Source organism: Leiobunum rupestre, chromosome 2, assembly GCF_980474605.1.
Source record: "Leiobunum rupestre chromosome 2, qqLeiRupe1.1.hap1, whole genome shotgun sequence".
In the NCBI taxonomy this organism is placed as follows: domain Eukaryota; kingdom Metazoa; phylum Arthropoda; class Arachnida; order Opiliones; family Sclerosomatidae; genus Leiobunum; species Leiobunum rupestre.
The window spans coordinates 55,508,727-55,526,619 of NC_143385.1; the positions used below are offsets into that span (position 1 = coordinate 55,508,727).

Below are 17,893 nucleotides of genomic sequence, written 5' to 3' on the forward strand. Positions count from 1 at the left end.
TTTAACGTTTGAAAATTTGTGTAGTGTATGTTTGAAACTTTTGTAACTTGCTGCACTCTTCTCTAAGAGCCGCTCAGTTTTAAAAGAGTGTACATTAATTTTGTACGGAAAATAAAAACTTTTAAGCCTTTATTCTGTCAATCGATAATTTTCTGTAATTTCATTTTTATCACCTGGCAACGCTGCTTAGCAAGTTCGCTTGGCCTGTTCACAGTCCGTTGCAACGCACTTCTGCTTTAACGGTTGAACCATTCTCAATCCGGCGCCTGCGGTGCGTCGGTTTACTTGGCTATTTCTCGAATTTTCGTAATTCATTTTCACCTTTTTAGACAATATTAGAATGGGTGACACTCGTAAGTGTTTAATTTTATATGTTTGTAATATATTTCCACTACCTTAACTTTATTTTTATAGTATGCGTTAATTTTGCTTACGATTATTTCGGATTTCTTAGGCTTTAATTGAAACGCCCAAAATGAAAGCCGGCCATTTTCTTTTGTCAGAGGTTTATAAAAATGGCGGTTAAGTTAGGCTTACTTAATACGTTGTAAGCCTTATCTTAATCCTATTTATTTGTCAATAATCGAAATACAAATTACCCATAATGTTTATATTGCATTTTTGGGCGCCAACAGTTTCGAATATTAAAATGCTAGAATTAAATCAATTTTTCTTTGTGGAGTTATTGATTTTTAAGATTTAGCGATAATCATTTAACCAATTTTCAAGCTCCTGGCATAATTTAGAATTTAATTTAACAGAATATCAAAATTATGGTGGTGCTGCACCTCAACCACAAACGTATGGTCAGTACGGAGGCTATGGTGGTGCAGATACTAATGCGTATGCCCAAGGCGGTTATGCCACCAACCCACCAGCGCAACCTGGGGCACAACCTGCAGCAAATTACGCTGTAAGTATGATGCTAAATAAGTCTTATAATTCCCAATACTAATTTTATTTCTTCATCAACTTAGGCTGCTGGGAATTGGAGCCAACCTGCTGGTAACGCACCAAATGCACCTTACAGTGGTTATGGTCAAGACCAGTATGGTCAGCAACCAACTGGTCAACAGCAGCAATACAGCTATGGACAACCACAACAACCTTCGCAACCGGGTGCAGCTTATACGCAGGGTAATTTTGCATTTTATTGTATTAAACTAATAGTTCAGCTTGGTCAAAGGTAATAATAATTACAAGGTAGAAGGTACGCAATTATGTCCAGGCTTAATTAGGTATTTTTAAGTTTATACCGAAGTTAGAGTTACCCATAAGGATTCTTTCCTTAATGGGCGCTTAAAACCTTCGAAAAGCAAACTTGCTTGTTCTTATGCGTCGGCTGAGTAAATATTGCTTAGTTGATCACAAAGCCTGCTACACTAAGTTTTTCAATGCCTCCCTTCATTTGCAATTTATACAAATGATATTTGACTTGGTTTGAATTTCCAGTTTCTCATTTTTCAATTAGTATGATTTATATTAGTGTACCAATGATATAGGATGACCTGATATCCTAGTTGCATCAGTATAAAATTACTAACCCAATTATCCAAAGTTACGATTAATTTCAAATTATTGAACTATTCGTGGGTGTGGCCTATTTTCGTTGCCTTGGTAACGCGCTAAGATCGTCCATGACATTAATAAGACTAATATCGGTCACGTTATTATTTCGCAAGATCGTCTGACGCCTATTGATCTGCGAATTTAAATTCAAATTAAATGTTGTGGCGGCTGTTTTAAGGTGTGGCTTAGCTATGATGTATGCCTATGATGCTACAAGAAAGTACCCAATACACTTTTAATAGCAATTGGGATTAACCAAGAACGTGTCTAAGATTTAGACACAGCCATGTTCAAATTCAGTCTATTCAGATTGTATGTACTCTATTCTTAAGGTCATAAATGAAAAATTGAGGCAAATACTAATTTTTTTTATCAATAAAAATTAAACGAGCATTGAAGTTACTGGCTAATTGTGTTGCCATTATGTAAGGGGTGTATGTGAAATCGGACAGTGGTAGAACCTTAGATCAGTCATTTCCTATATCGCCTATTTACAACGCACGGTGGGGGGGGGGGGGTCTGTTTTATAATACCCCTACTTGTTTATTGCTCTGGTTTGAGCATTTTTAGTAGCTGTTTATTTGGTGGGGTGGCAGAGTGGTTAGCACTTTCTCCTCTCTGCAAGAGGAGTCCAGGTTTGATCCCAGCTTGTGGCACTAGATCAAATCTCGGAACCATTCCTTATGCACAGAGTTTGCATGTTCTCTCCCCACTGGATAAAGGGGTTTTCCCCATAGTTCTTTGGTTTCCCCTTCCCTTAAAAACTTACAGAGGTTAACCATAATAATATCTGTAGGAAGCTGTTGGCTTGCGTGGCATGAAGGGCTTTCCACCACCCTTTTAGGAATTGTAACCCATCCACCTGTTTAAAGGCATTAAAAGTTGCTAGATGACTTGGCCTAAGGTGGTGCCTTGGGTAATAGCGTAACTGATAATTATAGCTGCATATGCATTAAATTTAATTTGGTGGAAAAAATTTTTGCAGCAATAATCTCTTGGGAATATTTTAATTGAAAGTTGGGGGTACACTAATTTAATAAGGCACCACCCAAGTCATTTAGTTGGTTTTAATGCATTTAAATCTGGTGTAGTAATCACAGAAATATTGTTAAAAATCACTGACAATCAAAGAAAAATGTATTGGAAATCTCAAGGTATTTTGAATATCGGTAATTTTTTATACAAACCTTTTAAGTACCTATCCACTTGAATGGAAGGCCTATACTGTACAAAATAGCCATAAAACTATATATTAAGAAATACATACTTGGGTGACGATTTATTCCTTCAAATGAGCAAATTTCTTATATTTTTCTTATAAATACTTAAGAACTTCTATTGCATCCCTGCGAGAATGTATTTAATAGTTAAGGGAGAAAGACAATGTTGGTAAGATATTTAGTAATACTCCCAATCCTCTTTTATGCTCCAAGAGTAAGCTCCTCCTTAAATCCAATCAAGGCTGCACATTAGTTCGCTTAGTCTTGTGCTAGGGGCAGCTAGACCATGATGCACACGTCTCAACTTGCTCATTCACCCTATTAAATGCATTGCAAAGGTACATTTTACAATTTAGTAATATTAGTTAATTGACTAGAGGGTCTACTCACTCGTAAAATCTTGGTACACAATCAGGGTGACCAGACTATATTTTAATGCCTCCCTTTAAATTCCTTTATTTTTACCTATTTTCCTTAAGTGTTTTGTAGAACATCTAATGAAAACACTGCCACTTTCGAATAAAATCTGGACATATTCGGGTTCTGTAAATCCGCTTAGTGGTCCAATAATGCAAGAAAGCAGTGTACAAAAAAATTATCAATATTCTAGGTGATTTGAGTCAAAGTATACTGATAAGCAATAATTACCATATTATTTTTCCTATAATTCGCCTATTTTATTTCCTTTATTTTCCTATAAATCGCCTCTGAAATTCCTGTAAAATTGTCTATCACTGGTCACCATGTACACCATCTGATTTCCAGTGATTTTCTTAAATCAATTTGCTGTGATAACCTTCAATTTTTAACACCTGATTACTAAAGTGACTAGCCCTCTCATTGACTTAATATTTCACAAATTAGTGAAGTTATTTATTTTAAGAATAAACCACCTTCAATAGAATTGACTCCAATATAAGTCTTTTTACCTGAATCAACTCTCGTGTCACTTTTTTGCTATTATCCCAAAAATAGCTTAAATTAAACTAAATCTTAAAAGATTAAGAAAAGTAAGTTTCGTCTATCTGTTAGTTTTAAGATGACAAATAATTCAACCAGTATGTTAATAAGAATTTCACCCAAGTGATGTAGCCGGGTTGGCAAGAACCAGCCAGACTGGTTTAAACCACATAGCTTATATATCGGCTGTACCCGTATCGGTGAATCCATGGTTAAAACTACTTCTTGTTTTATTAAAAAAAAATGTGAAAAGAATTAGAAGTATTGAAAAACAAACTTAATCTTCACTTTTTGTCGTAAGTAATGAGAGCTATTTGAAATCTGGCAATTTAAGCATTTTTGAAGTAATATAAGCAAGTTGAGCATTTTTTATTAATGGATTTAACTGGTTTAAGCTACCGGCGGCTACATGCGGTTGTACCAATACTGGATTTTTAAATCTTTAAAAAAAAGCAAGTTTTTTGCCAACTCTGTAGCCCTAAAGTGTACTATGGGAAATTATAAAAGGGGTTGTAAATGTAGTTAAGTCAAAGCAAAGGATGTATGAGACTGGTTTCATCAAAGGCAATTTTAAGTGTTTTATTATGACTGTAGAAATTTACACCTAAATAAATTTTCACAATATCACTAAAATATCTTGGATTTTATCGAAACTTCCTAGTAGTTTTAATTAGGGATGCACCGATATATCTTGCCTATTTTTCTAATACCAGTATTGGCCAATAATGGTATTAGAAAATATTTTCAGTAAACATTTAAATATATGAAAATTCTCGATTAACTAATTATATTTTATTTGATTGGCTGCGCCATGAATGCTAGACTTCAGAAGCTAGATCATACCTTTTTTGGACAGGGGATAATGAGTGTAAAGCAATTAAACAACGATATGCGATTTGTGATAGAAAATATATATCACGTAAAATGAAAAGAAACATTCGAATATGTTCATGTGAACTTTTTTCATGAAAAATAAGAAAAAAAAGGTATGACAGTGTACTGAAGTCTTTTACAATGATAGGTAACTTCGTTGATATTGGCCGTGAGTAGCTTATATATCGGCTGTACCCGTATCGGTGTATCCGTAGTTTGTGCTGGTAGTTTTGTGAGGTCATGAATAGTTTTTAAATCCTACTTCATTTGGAACGGTATATTTCGCGTTACGATTCGCGCGGAAAAAATTTAAACGCTTGAGTATGGTAGTGGCACTACCTCGCAGTTGTGTTCCTGCGGTCCAGTCTTTTCTGACCTCACGTAAAATTTGAGTGGACATAAATTAATTTTGATGTTAATGATGCTGTTGAACCGTTTTTTGAGGTGTTTAGTCGGAAAGAAGTTACGTTTCTACTAAATAAAGAGGAGTTCCATACCCCAAAGGTCTTTTTGGTAAGTGTCAAAATAAATACATTAGATTATTGTAAGCTTTTGTTAAATTATTTGCAGTATATTTAAAAAAAATAAACTAACTTAAATTAGGCTTTTTTCATTTTAACACCAAATCTTTTGGAATTATTTTTTTTAATTAAATTAGGCCTAGAATTTTTATTTTTAAAGACTTCATTTTTTTAAGAAACTTTTAATTATTCCAATGTCATTTAGCAAGAGAGTTTGAAGGGTTTAAATTGTAATGTTAAAAATGTCTGCTCTTGTTTTATGTGAGTTTATGAAAAATTCGTGTTGGCTTTCAATATGATCGGGTATAACAGCATCGGTTTAATTGTATCTCTGTTCTAAATCTGCATATTTAAACGTCCACCTTTTAAATTGACTGAAGTATTAAGCATATTCTAATTGTAGATGTATTGCCATAATTTGGATAGGGGGGGGTTATGTTGTTAATTTTAAAGACAAAACTAATTGTGATTACACAATCTTTGAAACTGCTTTTTGGAAGATATTATTCTTCCTTATTATCACTTATCATAGGCATGAATGTTCGTTACCGTTAAGACAAAGGTTTCTACTACCGGTACTCACTGCACAAAGTTAGTAGCACCCTGAAATGTTTAGAAACACAATAATTTTTTTAACTGCTTTTGTCCTGTATCAGGGAGATAAAAAAAGGCTGTGGGTGTTTTTTGTATTCCCAGTGTCTGAAACTTAATTGTTATTACACTGCTTATACAAGTAATTTTGTTACTGTAATTTTTGAAAATTAAAATAAGATAAAAGCTCCTTAAAATTTAAATATCATCTTTAGTTTAGCCTTGCTAAAAGTGTAATTTTTCCAAGATTTGGCCAAAATCGTTAACTTGCCATGCTTCGAAATATACCTTTAACAAAATTGCAAGCGGCTTTAATTTTCTATTGGGTACTTTTCTTTCTTTCATCTTCCCACGCGATTCAAAAGACTTCATAATATTTTTATTTCTTTGCATATTGCATAATTGAACTACTGCTTCAATAGAAAATCAAAAAAACCTTTATCTTCCCACGCGATTCAAAAGACTTCATAATATTTTTATTTCTTTGCATATTGCATAATTGAACTACTGCTTCAATAGAAAATCAAAAAAACCTTTTATAGCCCTATAGAACTATTTCAGAATGAGGAATTATTTAATAAGGAAAACACTTCATATTTACTTTAAAGGTTTTAAATGCAGTATTAATATTTCTGCAATATTCTTAACTCAATATTGCAATGTGATCTAACCTGTATGCCATGTTATTTTTCAGCTCAAACAGGAACCTTCCCTGCTGCGTATGGTACTCAAGCAACTGGAACATACGGAGCCCAACCGGTAACACCAGCAACGTACACTCAGCCATCTTCTACTCCACAAACCCAACCAGGTTATGGACAACCGGCTGCGAGTTACGGTACCACTGCCACAACGACGCCAGCCCAGCCAGTGTACGGTGCTACGACGCAAAGTCCATATGGGTCATATGCAGGCTCAACAGCACCCAATTATGGTCAGCAATATCCCAATCAAGCACCACTGCCCCCAACCGGGCCTGGCGCTGTACCGCCATCTGGTGGTATGCCACCTCAAGTTCCTTCTGCACAATCTCAACCAGCAACTGGAGGAGTTCCTCCAGTTGGTGGTTTCCCGGGTGGTCCACCTGGCCAAGAATTTGGACGTGGACCCGGTGCATTTCCTGGTGGCCCTGCCGCACAAGGTGGAGGCTCATCTCCTTTGCAACCTAATATGCCTCCTGGACCGGGAGGTTTTGGTGCACCACCTCCGGGTGCTTTTGGTGGTCCGCCAAGTAGAGGCAGCTTTGGTGGGCCAGGTAATGTGTTCAATAAATGAAGAAAATTTGGTTTTTATTTAATTTCTTGGCTTTTGTGATGGAATGTAGTTGATTTTAAGTTTGTTTTTTTTAACGAGGTTTGTGTTGATTTGTGCCAACATACAAATTTAGTCTTGAGATATTGGTTTTGTTGTGCCGTAACTAGACATAAGCCTATTACTAAATTACTATCTAATATATTACTGTGGAAGGAAATGAATGTAATACTGCGCAAAGATTTTTAGGGATGGTTAATTTTGATATTTGGTTTTATATTGTCTAGCAGGTTTTTGGTTCTAGTGATCTTTTTGTTCTTGGAACTTAATACTTTTACTAGTAATGATTGTCCATTGTAATTTAATTTACTGAAAGACTCGAGATAATTGTCTGAAGTAGTATTTATGAATACCCGGTAGAACTGTATTTGACAATAGGCGTAAGGTGTGGAATTTTAAGGGTCTTAACAAAACACTATATAAATGTTACTTAGTTCTGTAAATTATCGCCTTCGCCATTCCGTGATTAACATTTGTTTTGAGTTAGCTTAAACTAATTAGTCTGTAAAATACGGACCAAATTCATATCAGCACTACCATAAGTAAATTACCAAGGCCTTAAATATCTAAAACTGTGTTTAAATAAGGGACTCGTGTTTAACAATATATATGTACCCTACTCTCAAAGAAACTTTCTAGAAGATGAAAAACAAACTGGCAAAAGTTAATACTGATTAGCACTGCTGGTGTGCGCTACTTCGCAGGAGGTCCATCTCACCATTGTGAATTATTGTTGGTGCAAGTATTAGGAACTAAGTTACTGGATAGCATTAACTTCCCTATAATTATTTAAGGCCACTGGTTATCTAACTCAAAGTAGACACTGTGCTTAAGGGTTAAAACCTTTTTTTGAGGTGTTCAACGTGTATAGTTTTATCTAAAATTTTGAGCTATTTTCTAAGCATCTTGGTTGTATCAGGATACCACATCAAGATTAAGAATTATCTCTCATTTCAGATAACTCTTGAATGATTCTGGTTAAATGGTACACTGAAGTAATAAAATTAAATTTTGGTTTAAGTATTAGAAAACCGTGGTGGTGCTGGTAGGAAAGATTTGGAAATGTTATAAATCCTGAAACCTTAACTCTTCCATGATGTTAGTTGTCAGTTATGATTATTACCTCTGACCAAATATCTTATTTGCTGTTTTTCTGTATGTTTAATAGTTAATTTTGGTTTTGCAGGTCCTGGTTCATATGGCGGAGATAGAGGTGGCAGTGGAGGCGGAGGTCGTGGTGGAAGCGGAGGATTTGGGTCAGTTATTTTTCTTTTTATTGTAGCTAAAGCGTTTCTACTTACATGACGTAGTGTTTCTTGTGGAGGTTATTTTTTATTAACAAAATCTACTGTATATCAAGAGGTGCGGTCAAATGTTACGAATATAATTGGTCCTGCTGCTATTTAGAAGCTTATGTTAGTTTAAGAGTAACCTCATTCCAAAAATTTATATTAAGGTTTTCAACTTCTTTGTCAAATTTCAACCAAATCTTGATAGTTCACTTTAATTAGATAAAACGCGTAAATGCTACCATAAGCACATCATCAGGTCCCCGCAAGCAAAGGTCTAGGCCAAATTTCTTACGATCACATACCCATTATTAAGAGGTAGGTATTCAAAATCTGCACCTCCTAGTGGCTACATTCTCAACTCTGCATTTCTGAAATAAATTTAGCAATATGCATTATGAATGTGCACAAGCCAACATTTTAAAACTTTGAACCACGCCGTAGCCAAGGCTTATTCACAATTTTATCACTTAAAAACTTAAAATTAATACTTATCTTTGCAAAATGATTCATCAGAACCTTAAACTGGCTATTTAGTTGTGTTTCTGAAGGTATTTATTTTTTAAAATTTGAGATTTTAGAAGCGTCTTGTGTGGCATTTATCAACCAGAGTGTGGCTGATCTACCAAGTAAAATAATATTTTAGGTGTAGGAATCGTCGTACGTTAATTTTCTTTTCACATGGACAATGCTAGACCTTAACTTATGGGACATTATGATGCTACCTATACTTGTTTAATATGGTTTTGTGAGTACTACCCTACCAATGAACTATCATAACTGTAAATGGTGTTAATCAGGCTCCAGTGCCTCATTGTTCCTGGTATGACAATATTTCAATAGGGATTACTGTCAAGTTGGTCTGAAAAGAGCGATGGATTTATGAAAATAACTTGTTGGCAATGATCTATTTAGCCCAGATAATTCCACTGGAAAAAAAATCAGTTTTATAAGTCTTTGAAGAGTTAAATAAGTCAATTATAGTTTTGTCGTTGGATTTGGGATTTTTATTTCATAATGAGATATCTGATAACTTAATCCATTTCCGTGGCTATCCATTGTGATATGAATTGTGTAGCGGCTTTGATGATCACTATTGGTTTATAAACGGCACTGCGATTATCTGATCTACTTCTGGCTTCCACTGCTCTTTCTTGTATTGCCTAAACCACCTTTCACATAGGACCGAAAAGTTTGGGTGGTAGTTGTAATTATCTGGGCTCTTTATGTTCAGTAATTTAGTAATAACTTGAAAGATCAAATGTTTTAAATGTTAAATCCTATCAGAATTTGTTAAGATTAGGTTACGCTACATCATTGAAAAACACCATATGATTTTTTTTTTTCAACTTCTAAAGCTCCAGTGTACTGTTCTAAGCTAGCAGGGTGGTTTAAGGTTGTGGGTCCAGCAATTTTAAGGGTATACATGAAATCAGTAACACATGTGAATAAATTCAAATCTTTGCCTACGCTACTTTATTCATAATAATAGCAGATCTATGGTAAACTACCAAGACAAGTCCTGCACAATTTAGTGGGCCCCACTGTTGGTACCCAATGTGCTTGACATAAAAAATACTGTCAAAATGGGAATAAGACGAACTAATTTAAAAAATGCGTTATTAGTAAAACCCCTGTATATTGGGGTCTAAATAGAAAAACTTCTAAATTGTGTTGCCAATTTACAATTTGATTCTTAGTTGCCAGATAACGTAATTCCGTTGATATCTTATCAGGTAGAAGTATTACTTTGCACCGTCTTAGTTCATTTTATGTGCCCTAATTCGGTAATAATAGCTGATCTTATAGTGATATATTTTGCCCTATGAAACTTTTTACTTAGACAATGTATTTTTCTTTAAGTAATCTAAACTGCTTGTTTTCTACAGTATTCGAAACCGATAGTGATATTGTCTCCCTATGTTGACTCTGTAACAAGGTTGCCACATGCCACACATCAGGAAGTTTTAAGAAATTTTTAAAAGTCAGGAAGGTTATATTACTTTTCTATCAGCTGATTTCTATTTATAAACTTCTGATAAAAGTAAATGTAAGGCGGAAAATTGCCTAATTTTGACTTTAAAAAGTCAGAAAATCTCTTAAAATGGTCAGAATTTGAATCTTAAGTATTGTGGCAACCCTGTGTAATAAAAACCAAAGCAGTAATATTAATTATGTTGGAATGTTTCTTTTATGGCGTTTTTAGCTTTATTTGGCCCTTATTATTCCAATCCAAGTGTTCAACGTGACTTTTCAAACTGGTTAAAACGTTAACAATGGGTAATTGAAACTGTGAAATGATTTAAGTTTTCTGCGGTTTCATATTAATTCTGGGTAGCTTGCTGGCATTCAACAAATATATATGCTGGAAATAAATACTTTGGTAAAAATATACCTGCTGGTTGTGTTATATTGTACTGAAAAATAGCCTTAACAGAGTCTAAACCACGAGGTCTGTATACGCCATTTTACACAGAATTTGGCGGATTTTTCTACATTCTGCATGATAAAATATTTTGTCCTAATGTGTTAATACAATTTTAATCCCAACTTAAAACGCAGGTTTTTGTTTATTTGTAAAGTAGTTTTTTAAAGCTTTAATTTGGGTTTTCAATCCGAATTGATCCAATTATGTGTCTTATGTAAATGGACAACGTTAATCTGAACAATCCAAATCTTCATTTATAGTAACCAAGGTGGTCCAGGTGGACGGGGAGGTGGTTTCAACAAAGGTAACAGCTCTCACGCTGAACAATTTAACACATTTCATTAAAACAACTTTAGATATCAAGGTTTTTCCATACTCTACATTCGCGGGCCCCTTAAAGCTTGGTTACATAGGGTTTTTAGGGTGACAGTTGTTTACGTATATTTCTCTATCAATTATGAACAATTAAACGTTTTTTTTATACTGAATGGATAGTGTTCTTTTCCACTAATATTGATGGTAAATATTGAAAATTTGTGTTATGTTTTGATTTTAGAAGACCACCTTACAATGTTAATAAGAGATACTCGTTTATCTAAAGAAACAGCTTTTTTGTAACATTTGTAGTTTAATTTATCTGTTCATAGAGGAGTAACGTAAATTAACGCAGGGGTAATAAGGCTGGTTAAACATATTGTAATTAATTGGGCGTGGTTGTAAGTTTATAAAACTTGTATCAGTGTTGGTGGTTTATTGCCATAAAGGGTTGAAAAATGTGTTTGGTTGAAACTATAAATGCTAGAGCTTGGTCAATGCATTTCTAGGGTCCTCTGGTTTGTGAAGAAATGTACATTTTTATGGTTATCGATTGCAGTAATAAAGTATATTACTCCAAATTTTAAATACATGTGGTTTTTTTTGCCATTTATATTGGCTATTACCATTTGAGGTTACAGTGTAAGATATAGGTTGCTTTAGCTTAATTTTCTAAGAATATTTCAACTTTGTAAACCCACACCCGTAACTTGCTATATCTGACCAACTCAAAAAAAATTCTGAAGTTTTTGTTATCACGTTTAGTGGTTATAAATTAATTTACTAATTTCAGATAACTTTTTGAAAACAAGTATTTCAATGTAAACGGAAGTTGGGGTTCGTACAAAATCTGGATAAGTCAGGGATCTGTAAAATGGAGGGAAAATGTCAGGGATTTAAATAATTTCGTAGAAAGTCAGGGATTTTAGTTAGTCAACCAAACCACACATAAACAACGAATTTTTTACCTAAACTAATAAAAACAAATGTCAAATTTAACCAAAAAGGTAAGGAATATTGGAAAAAATTTGTCGAGGATTTTAGATTTGAAATTTTTGTACGAACCCTGTTGTGTAGCATTGCTCATATCAAGAAATGTTGGGATGATTTGTTTTATTTTAAAATCATGTTAAAAAAACTTTTTGCTTGCGGCTCACTTTAAATTTAAAAGTTCCTTTAACTCAAAACCATAATTCAGTTTTCAAATAATTTAAATTTACAGAATGCCCAGATTTTTATTTTTGGTCATGTTCTTGCTGGGTCACGAATTATTGGATCTAATTTAGTCGTAAATATTTGGTAAAATAAGGAGGGAATTTCTGGGCTGCGATTCTACTTCTCAGTGTTAAAATGGTAATGAAAACAAAATCCTTTTGTTGTTTCTTAAATATTGGAGTAGAATTGTGACACAGGACCTCGAGGTATATAAAAATTAATTAATTTATTATATATTTCAACTGCTTATATAAATTGGGAAAATTGCACGTTTCAAAAGCCAATCCTATTTCCTCGTGATTGGATTTGGGAACTTTGGTATCAGTGTGTTTGAAGACATTTAAAGAGTACTTGCGGAGGTACCAGAGTCTTACAACTGTAAATTTATGAAAATTAAACAAAAGAAAGGTCTATCAGGCGCAACCAAAATTAATATTAAATTCAATGAAAATGAGAAATTTTTAAAATTAAAAAAATTAAGTTAAACAATTAAATAATCATTTGCGGCCAAAATAAAAAATACCCTCGACATCTACGTGACAAGGTCTATCAGGCGCAACCAAAATTAATATCAAATTCGATGAGACCGCTGTACTACACTTCACCCAAAAAATCAATTAAAATGACTAAAAAAATATTTGAAGTTTGCAGTGAATTGAATCATGAATTTATTCTAATAATAAATACATGATTGAAGCTGTGTTTTACTGCTGGTACCCCAACACAGATCATTCATAATCATGGGGTTTCATCAACTGCATCTTGAGAGATCATGGTACTTCAAGAAATGAAAAAAAATCATCTTGGTATTTCCTTGCTTGTAGAAAAAGTACAAGTGGTTTTGCTATGATGCGCTTAAAAATACAAGGTGTACAAACCGCCACTATCAAGATTCAAGGAATTATTTAGCTTAAATAAGTCCAATTGGGTTAAACAAGAGGTTTCTATGTTTAAGAAATCATCGTTGCAAATGGCAGTTATTGAGTTTAAAAACCTGTGTTATGTGCTGAATGCAATGAGGAATTTTCATTTCATCTTGAATATATTATCGTAAAAAAAAGTTCTAATGATATGAGAACTAAATGTTGTTGTCACCTTGTGTGTAAATATTCAAATTTATCTTCAATCCCTGTTTTGGAAGTTGGTGGAAAAATATGGTGCAGCAAATCCTTGGAAGATTTTTGTAATATGAAGTCATGGTTTTTGTAATATTATTTGTGCCCGTAGTGCATAAAGTTGTAAAGGTTAATAGAAATGCAACCAAGCTCTAAGCCATATCGTAACAAATTGTCGGGTAGTGATAAGGGTTTTCCAGTGTTCTAGTAAACACTTCCCCCTGAGTAAAATTTATGGGTTTTTCCTACAACTTAGTGTTAAGAAATAAGTATCAGGGTATCAATTGTGTCTATAATAATGACACTGTTAAGAGTCATTTAACAATTGAAGGTTTCGAGGTTTAATGGGGATTAAAAAGGGTGTTAGGTGAAAGATGGGAACTTGATTTGACTTAAATCTAAATTGTTACCTTCGATTTTAATTAGGTGGACGAGGAGGTGGATACTCTCAGGGTGGTGGAGGTGGATATGGCGGTGGGCGTAAGTTTCTTTCTCATATTTGTTTCAATTTTAATAAATGGTTTCCAAGTCCTAAAGGTTTTAAACTGGTTTTCATTTTGTAATGTGATTTAAATTTAGTATTTATGGCTTATTTCTTTGAAAGTAAGATATTTAATGATAAGTATTAATGCTAAAATAATTATCATTTTTTTTAATATTTATTAGCCCTTTATAAATTTTATTGCAATATTTCTTAATCTAGTAATTTAAAATATTGATAGATTTGGTATAGTGTGTAATACCTTGAGATGGTTAAAAAAAATTTCATTTTAATATTAATAAATGTTGAATGTTTTGCAGGCCAGGCACAATATGGTGAAGAAATTGCTGATACCATTTTTGTGACTGGATTACCTGAAGAAGTAACGGAACAAGAAATTGCTCAACATTTTGGATCCATTGGTGTCATTAAGGTAAGTTAGTATTTAATGTGCTACCTTTTGGTTTTTAAAACTTTTTTTGCACATTTTTAGATTGACAAAAAACACAACAAACAGAAAATTTGGATTTATCGTGACAAAAACAGTGGCAAAGGGAAAGGCGAAGCCACAGTTACTTACGATGACCCTCCAACTGCCATGTCGGCAATTGATTGGTTTGACGGTGCGAGACCTTGATATTAAAACCAATTTTAATCTTTGGACTTGGTGGCCATTTCAGGCTTATATTTTTTTGCATTTTGTTCAAAAACAAAACCCAAGTTTTAGAATTAAGGCATTACATCACAAAGCTTATGTACATTAAGTTCAAGTTTGCATTTTCCAATATTATTATTTATAGGTAAAGATTTCAATGGTGGAAAAATATCTGTGCAATTGGCGCAGCGGAAAGTATCATCACAAGACGGAGGTAGCAGTGGCGGGGGCGGCGGTGGTGGCGGTGGCGGTTATGGACGAGGTGGTCCACGTGGCAGCGGTGGAGGAGGAGGAGGCGGCGGCGGCGGAATGAGAGGTACTAAAATATTTAATTGGTCTTATTCTTTCTCATCTTTGGGAGTAGCCAAAGCATACGCTACATTGGCTGTCTCTTGACAAAGGGAAAGTAGATCGAAATGGCTAGTATCCAAGTACTTGTCTTGAATTATGTTCAAGATTAGTGAAAGTAGCTTTCCAACAATTATTTTTTCTTTTCTCCAAAACTTAAGAAATTATAATAATTTTAAGGTGGCCGAGGAGGTAGCATGGGAGGCGGAGGAGGAATGGGCGGCGGCGGCGGTGGAGGTCCTCCTGGAGGACCAGGCCGTGAAGGCGACTGGAAATGCCCCAACCCCGAATGTGGAAACAATAATTTTTCATGGAGGCAAGCTTGCAACCGCTGCAAAGCTCCAAAACCAGAAGGTCTGGGTGGTGGAGATGATCGTGGAATGGATGGTATGAGAGGCGGAGGCCGTGGAGGAGGAATGAGAGGTGGACGTGGTGGTGGTGACAGAGGTACGTTAAATTATGTTTAAACTAAATAACATTATAAGGAATCTTAGAGTGTTAATCACAATAGAGCTCTTTAGTAGAATGTGCCAAATTTTAGTAGAGACATACCATGAGTAGGAGTTTTCCTTAAGATTGAATGTCAATTTTAATTACATTGGTTGCTTTGGCTTTAATTTTTATTAATATAGAATTAACTTAAATGAATTGTATAGTTAAGTCTGAAGCTATTTTTGTCCACGGTTGCCAGGGAATTTGAATATGGGTATAAAAGTAGGGGAATATTAAAAATTGTCTAAAAATCAGGGAAAAGTTTGGAAATCTTAAAAATGGTCTATAAGTCTAAATTTTAAAAATTAGGTTAATGTCGGGGGGAATTTAATTTCGGTTGCAAATAGGAAACTTGCTTAAATATAGGTTGGGGAAAAGTCTGAATTTGATGGTGAAAAAACTGTGGTAACCCTGTGTCTTATCAGATATCCGACATTACCTCGAAATTTTACTTTATCATAATTCTTTAGTTTGAAAGCCTACAATCCTAAAGTATTGGTTAGTGGCTGCTAGGAGCAACAAACACAAGGAGAACGCAGCTAGCCTTTAAACACGCTAACGAAGGGTTGTGTACGAATTTCATTGGACGAGCGTCACGAGCCTTTTCGCTGAACGTTTTACGGGCGGGGGGAAGACAATTTCCGAATTTTCCCCTTCCGACGGCATGCACGGCAGCAGGCGCTAAAGCGTCTAGCCAATGAAAAATGTACGCAAGAAAATCCACGACTTTTGACGGGTTGCGTTCTCCTTGTGTGGGGTGTTGTGTTTGTTGCTCCTAGGTGGCTGTGGCCTATGGAATTTGGTGGGGAAATCTTGTATCTTATCTTTAAAACTTGGTTTTACTTTAAGGTGGAGGAAGAGGCGGACGTGGAGGCTTTGGTGGAGGAGGAGGACGAGGTGGTCCTGGACGCGGAGGTGGAATGAGAGGGTAAGTTACAATTGTACCAATTTATATTTGAATGAAATACAGGTTTAGAAATATTTATCTTATATTTCAGTGGTGATAGAGGAGGTGACCGAAGGTCACGACCTTATTAAGGAATTCCAATCACATCGCGAACGTGGAATGATAAGTTGTTTTTGTACATTCTGTCATCAATTTTTGAAGACCACCCCATTTTGTGTAATTTTATTTTATCTCATCATGTTCAAAAGCCTGCGCAAGCCTTCAATGGTGTAAATCATTTTATTGTACAAATAAATGTCATTGTAGAATTTTTTGTACATCTTTGTAGTTTTATTAAGTAGCAACATTAGTGGTGTGCGAGTTCTAGTTTTTGGGGTTATGAAAATTGGGCTCATTCGAGTACTAGAAAATTACTCCGTTAGTACTAAATTTATCCCTAAGCTATTTAATTTTTAAATAATTACTAAATAAATTTGATCAAACTTTAATTTATATTGAACAATAGCCTAAGAAGCTGCTTATTTTCAATGCCTTCCTTTATTGTTATTCAATTGAAATAAGTAATTTGGTAGGCTGTTGTGTACTGGGTTCACGTATGGTGTAGCCGATGCCGCCACCGTAATCCACATAACTAAACGAATTAGGCTTAGAAGGGCCAGTGATATCTCAATCGAAAGAATATATTATGCCCTCGGTAGCCCGTTATGAATTGGGAGATCTGGAGCACACAAGTTGGTCATTTGCCGATTTTCGATTTTTATATCTACATACTTTTTTAAATTAAGGCCGATATACTTGAAAATTATAGTTTGTTGGTGATGATAATTTCTGAACTACGTTTATGGTAGCATTAAGAACATTTTAAGTGCGACTTCTGGTCAATACAACCGGTATACGCGCTACTGTGATGTTTGAATTTCGTGCCAATTATAGATTCGGAATAAAAGCGCCATGTCTCCAAATATTTGATCTTCGGCTTTGGAAACCTACAGGGCGTTGGATAATTTCGGCGTTCGTTTTAGCCCACCGCGTATGCTACGTTATATCTTGATTATTGTTAGATAAGGTGTGGGATATGCCATGTTAAGATATTTTGGGTATTACCATAAGTCTATAATATTGTTCCATAAGTTTGTCAATTTGGAGAATATATTACTGAGAGCTAGTAACGAAGTGACGTCATCACAAGAAGAAAATCTCCACCTAGCGAGGCGCTGACAAAGGCTATGTGTGACACCATAGAGGGTAGAAGGGGAGGAGTAGAAGGCTCTCCCGAAGAGTTCTCGCTTTAAAATTTCCCCCGGAACTTCCGGAATATGCCCGCGGCTTATTTCCTTATAGAATAGACCAATAGTAGGAAACCGGATGTTAAGAGGAAAAAATTTCGAGTCAAAATCCGAGAATTCCAAAAATGCCTTGCTCCTCCCCTTCTACCCTCTATGGTGACACGAGAGCAAGCGGACGCAAAACGGCGACGAAGCCATAAATTCAGGTGGCCGGGTTACAATGCGTAGAAGGGTGGTGGCAAGCCCTTCATGCCACGCTAGCCAACAGCACCCTATACTAACTATTACCAGGAATCCATACCTGTACTTGGAATTCT

At 35.0% G+C, this 17,893-nt stretch overlaps 1 protein-coding gene across 2 annotated transcripts; it reads left to right on the top strand.

Annotated features, from left to right (window-relative positions):
• The first annotated feature begins 229 nt into the window (after positions 1-229).
• LOC149958443 (uncharacterized) lies at positions 230-16,607 on the top strand. 2 transcript variants are annotated; one of them, XM_090165849.1, is made up of 13 exons: positions 230-353; positions 762-913; positions 978-1,137; positions 6,429-6,989; positions 8,232-8,301; positions 11,023-11,066; positions 13,834-13,887; positions 14,209-14,321; positions 14,382-14,511; positions 14,689-14,859; positions 15,072-15,338; positions 16,233-16,311; positions 16,382-16,607. In XM_090165849.1, the coding sequence occupies exons 1-13, from the start codon at positions 341-343 to the stop codon at positions 16,419-16,421; spliced, it is 1,854 nt and encodes a 617-aa protein (XP_090021975.1). In that variant the 5' UTR covers positions 230-340; the 3' UTR covers positions 16,422-16,607. The 2 variants fall into 2 exon arrangements, with proteins under 2 accessions (XP_090021975.1, XP_090021976.1); XM_090165850.1 differs by lacking the exon at positions 6,429-6,989.
• The last annotated feature ends 1,286 nt before the right edge of the window (positions 16,608-17,893 follow it).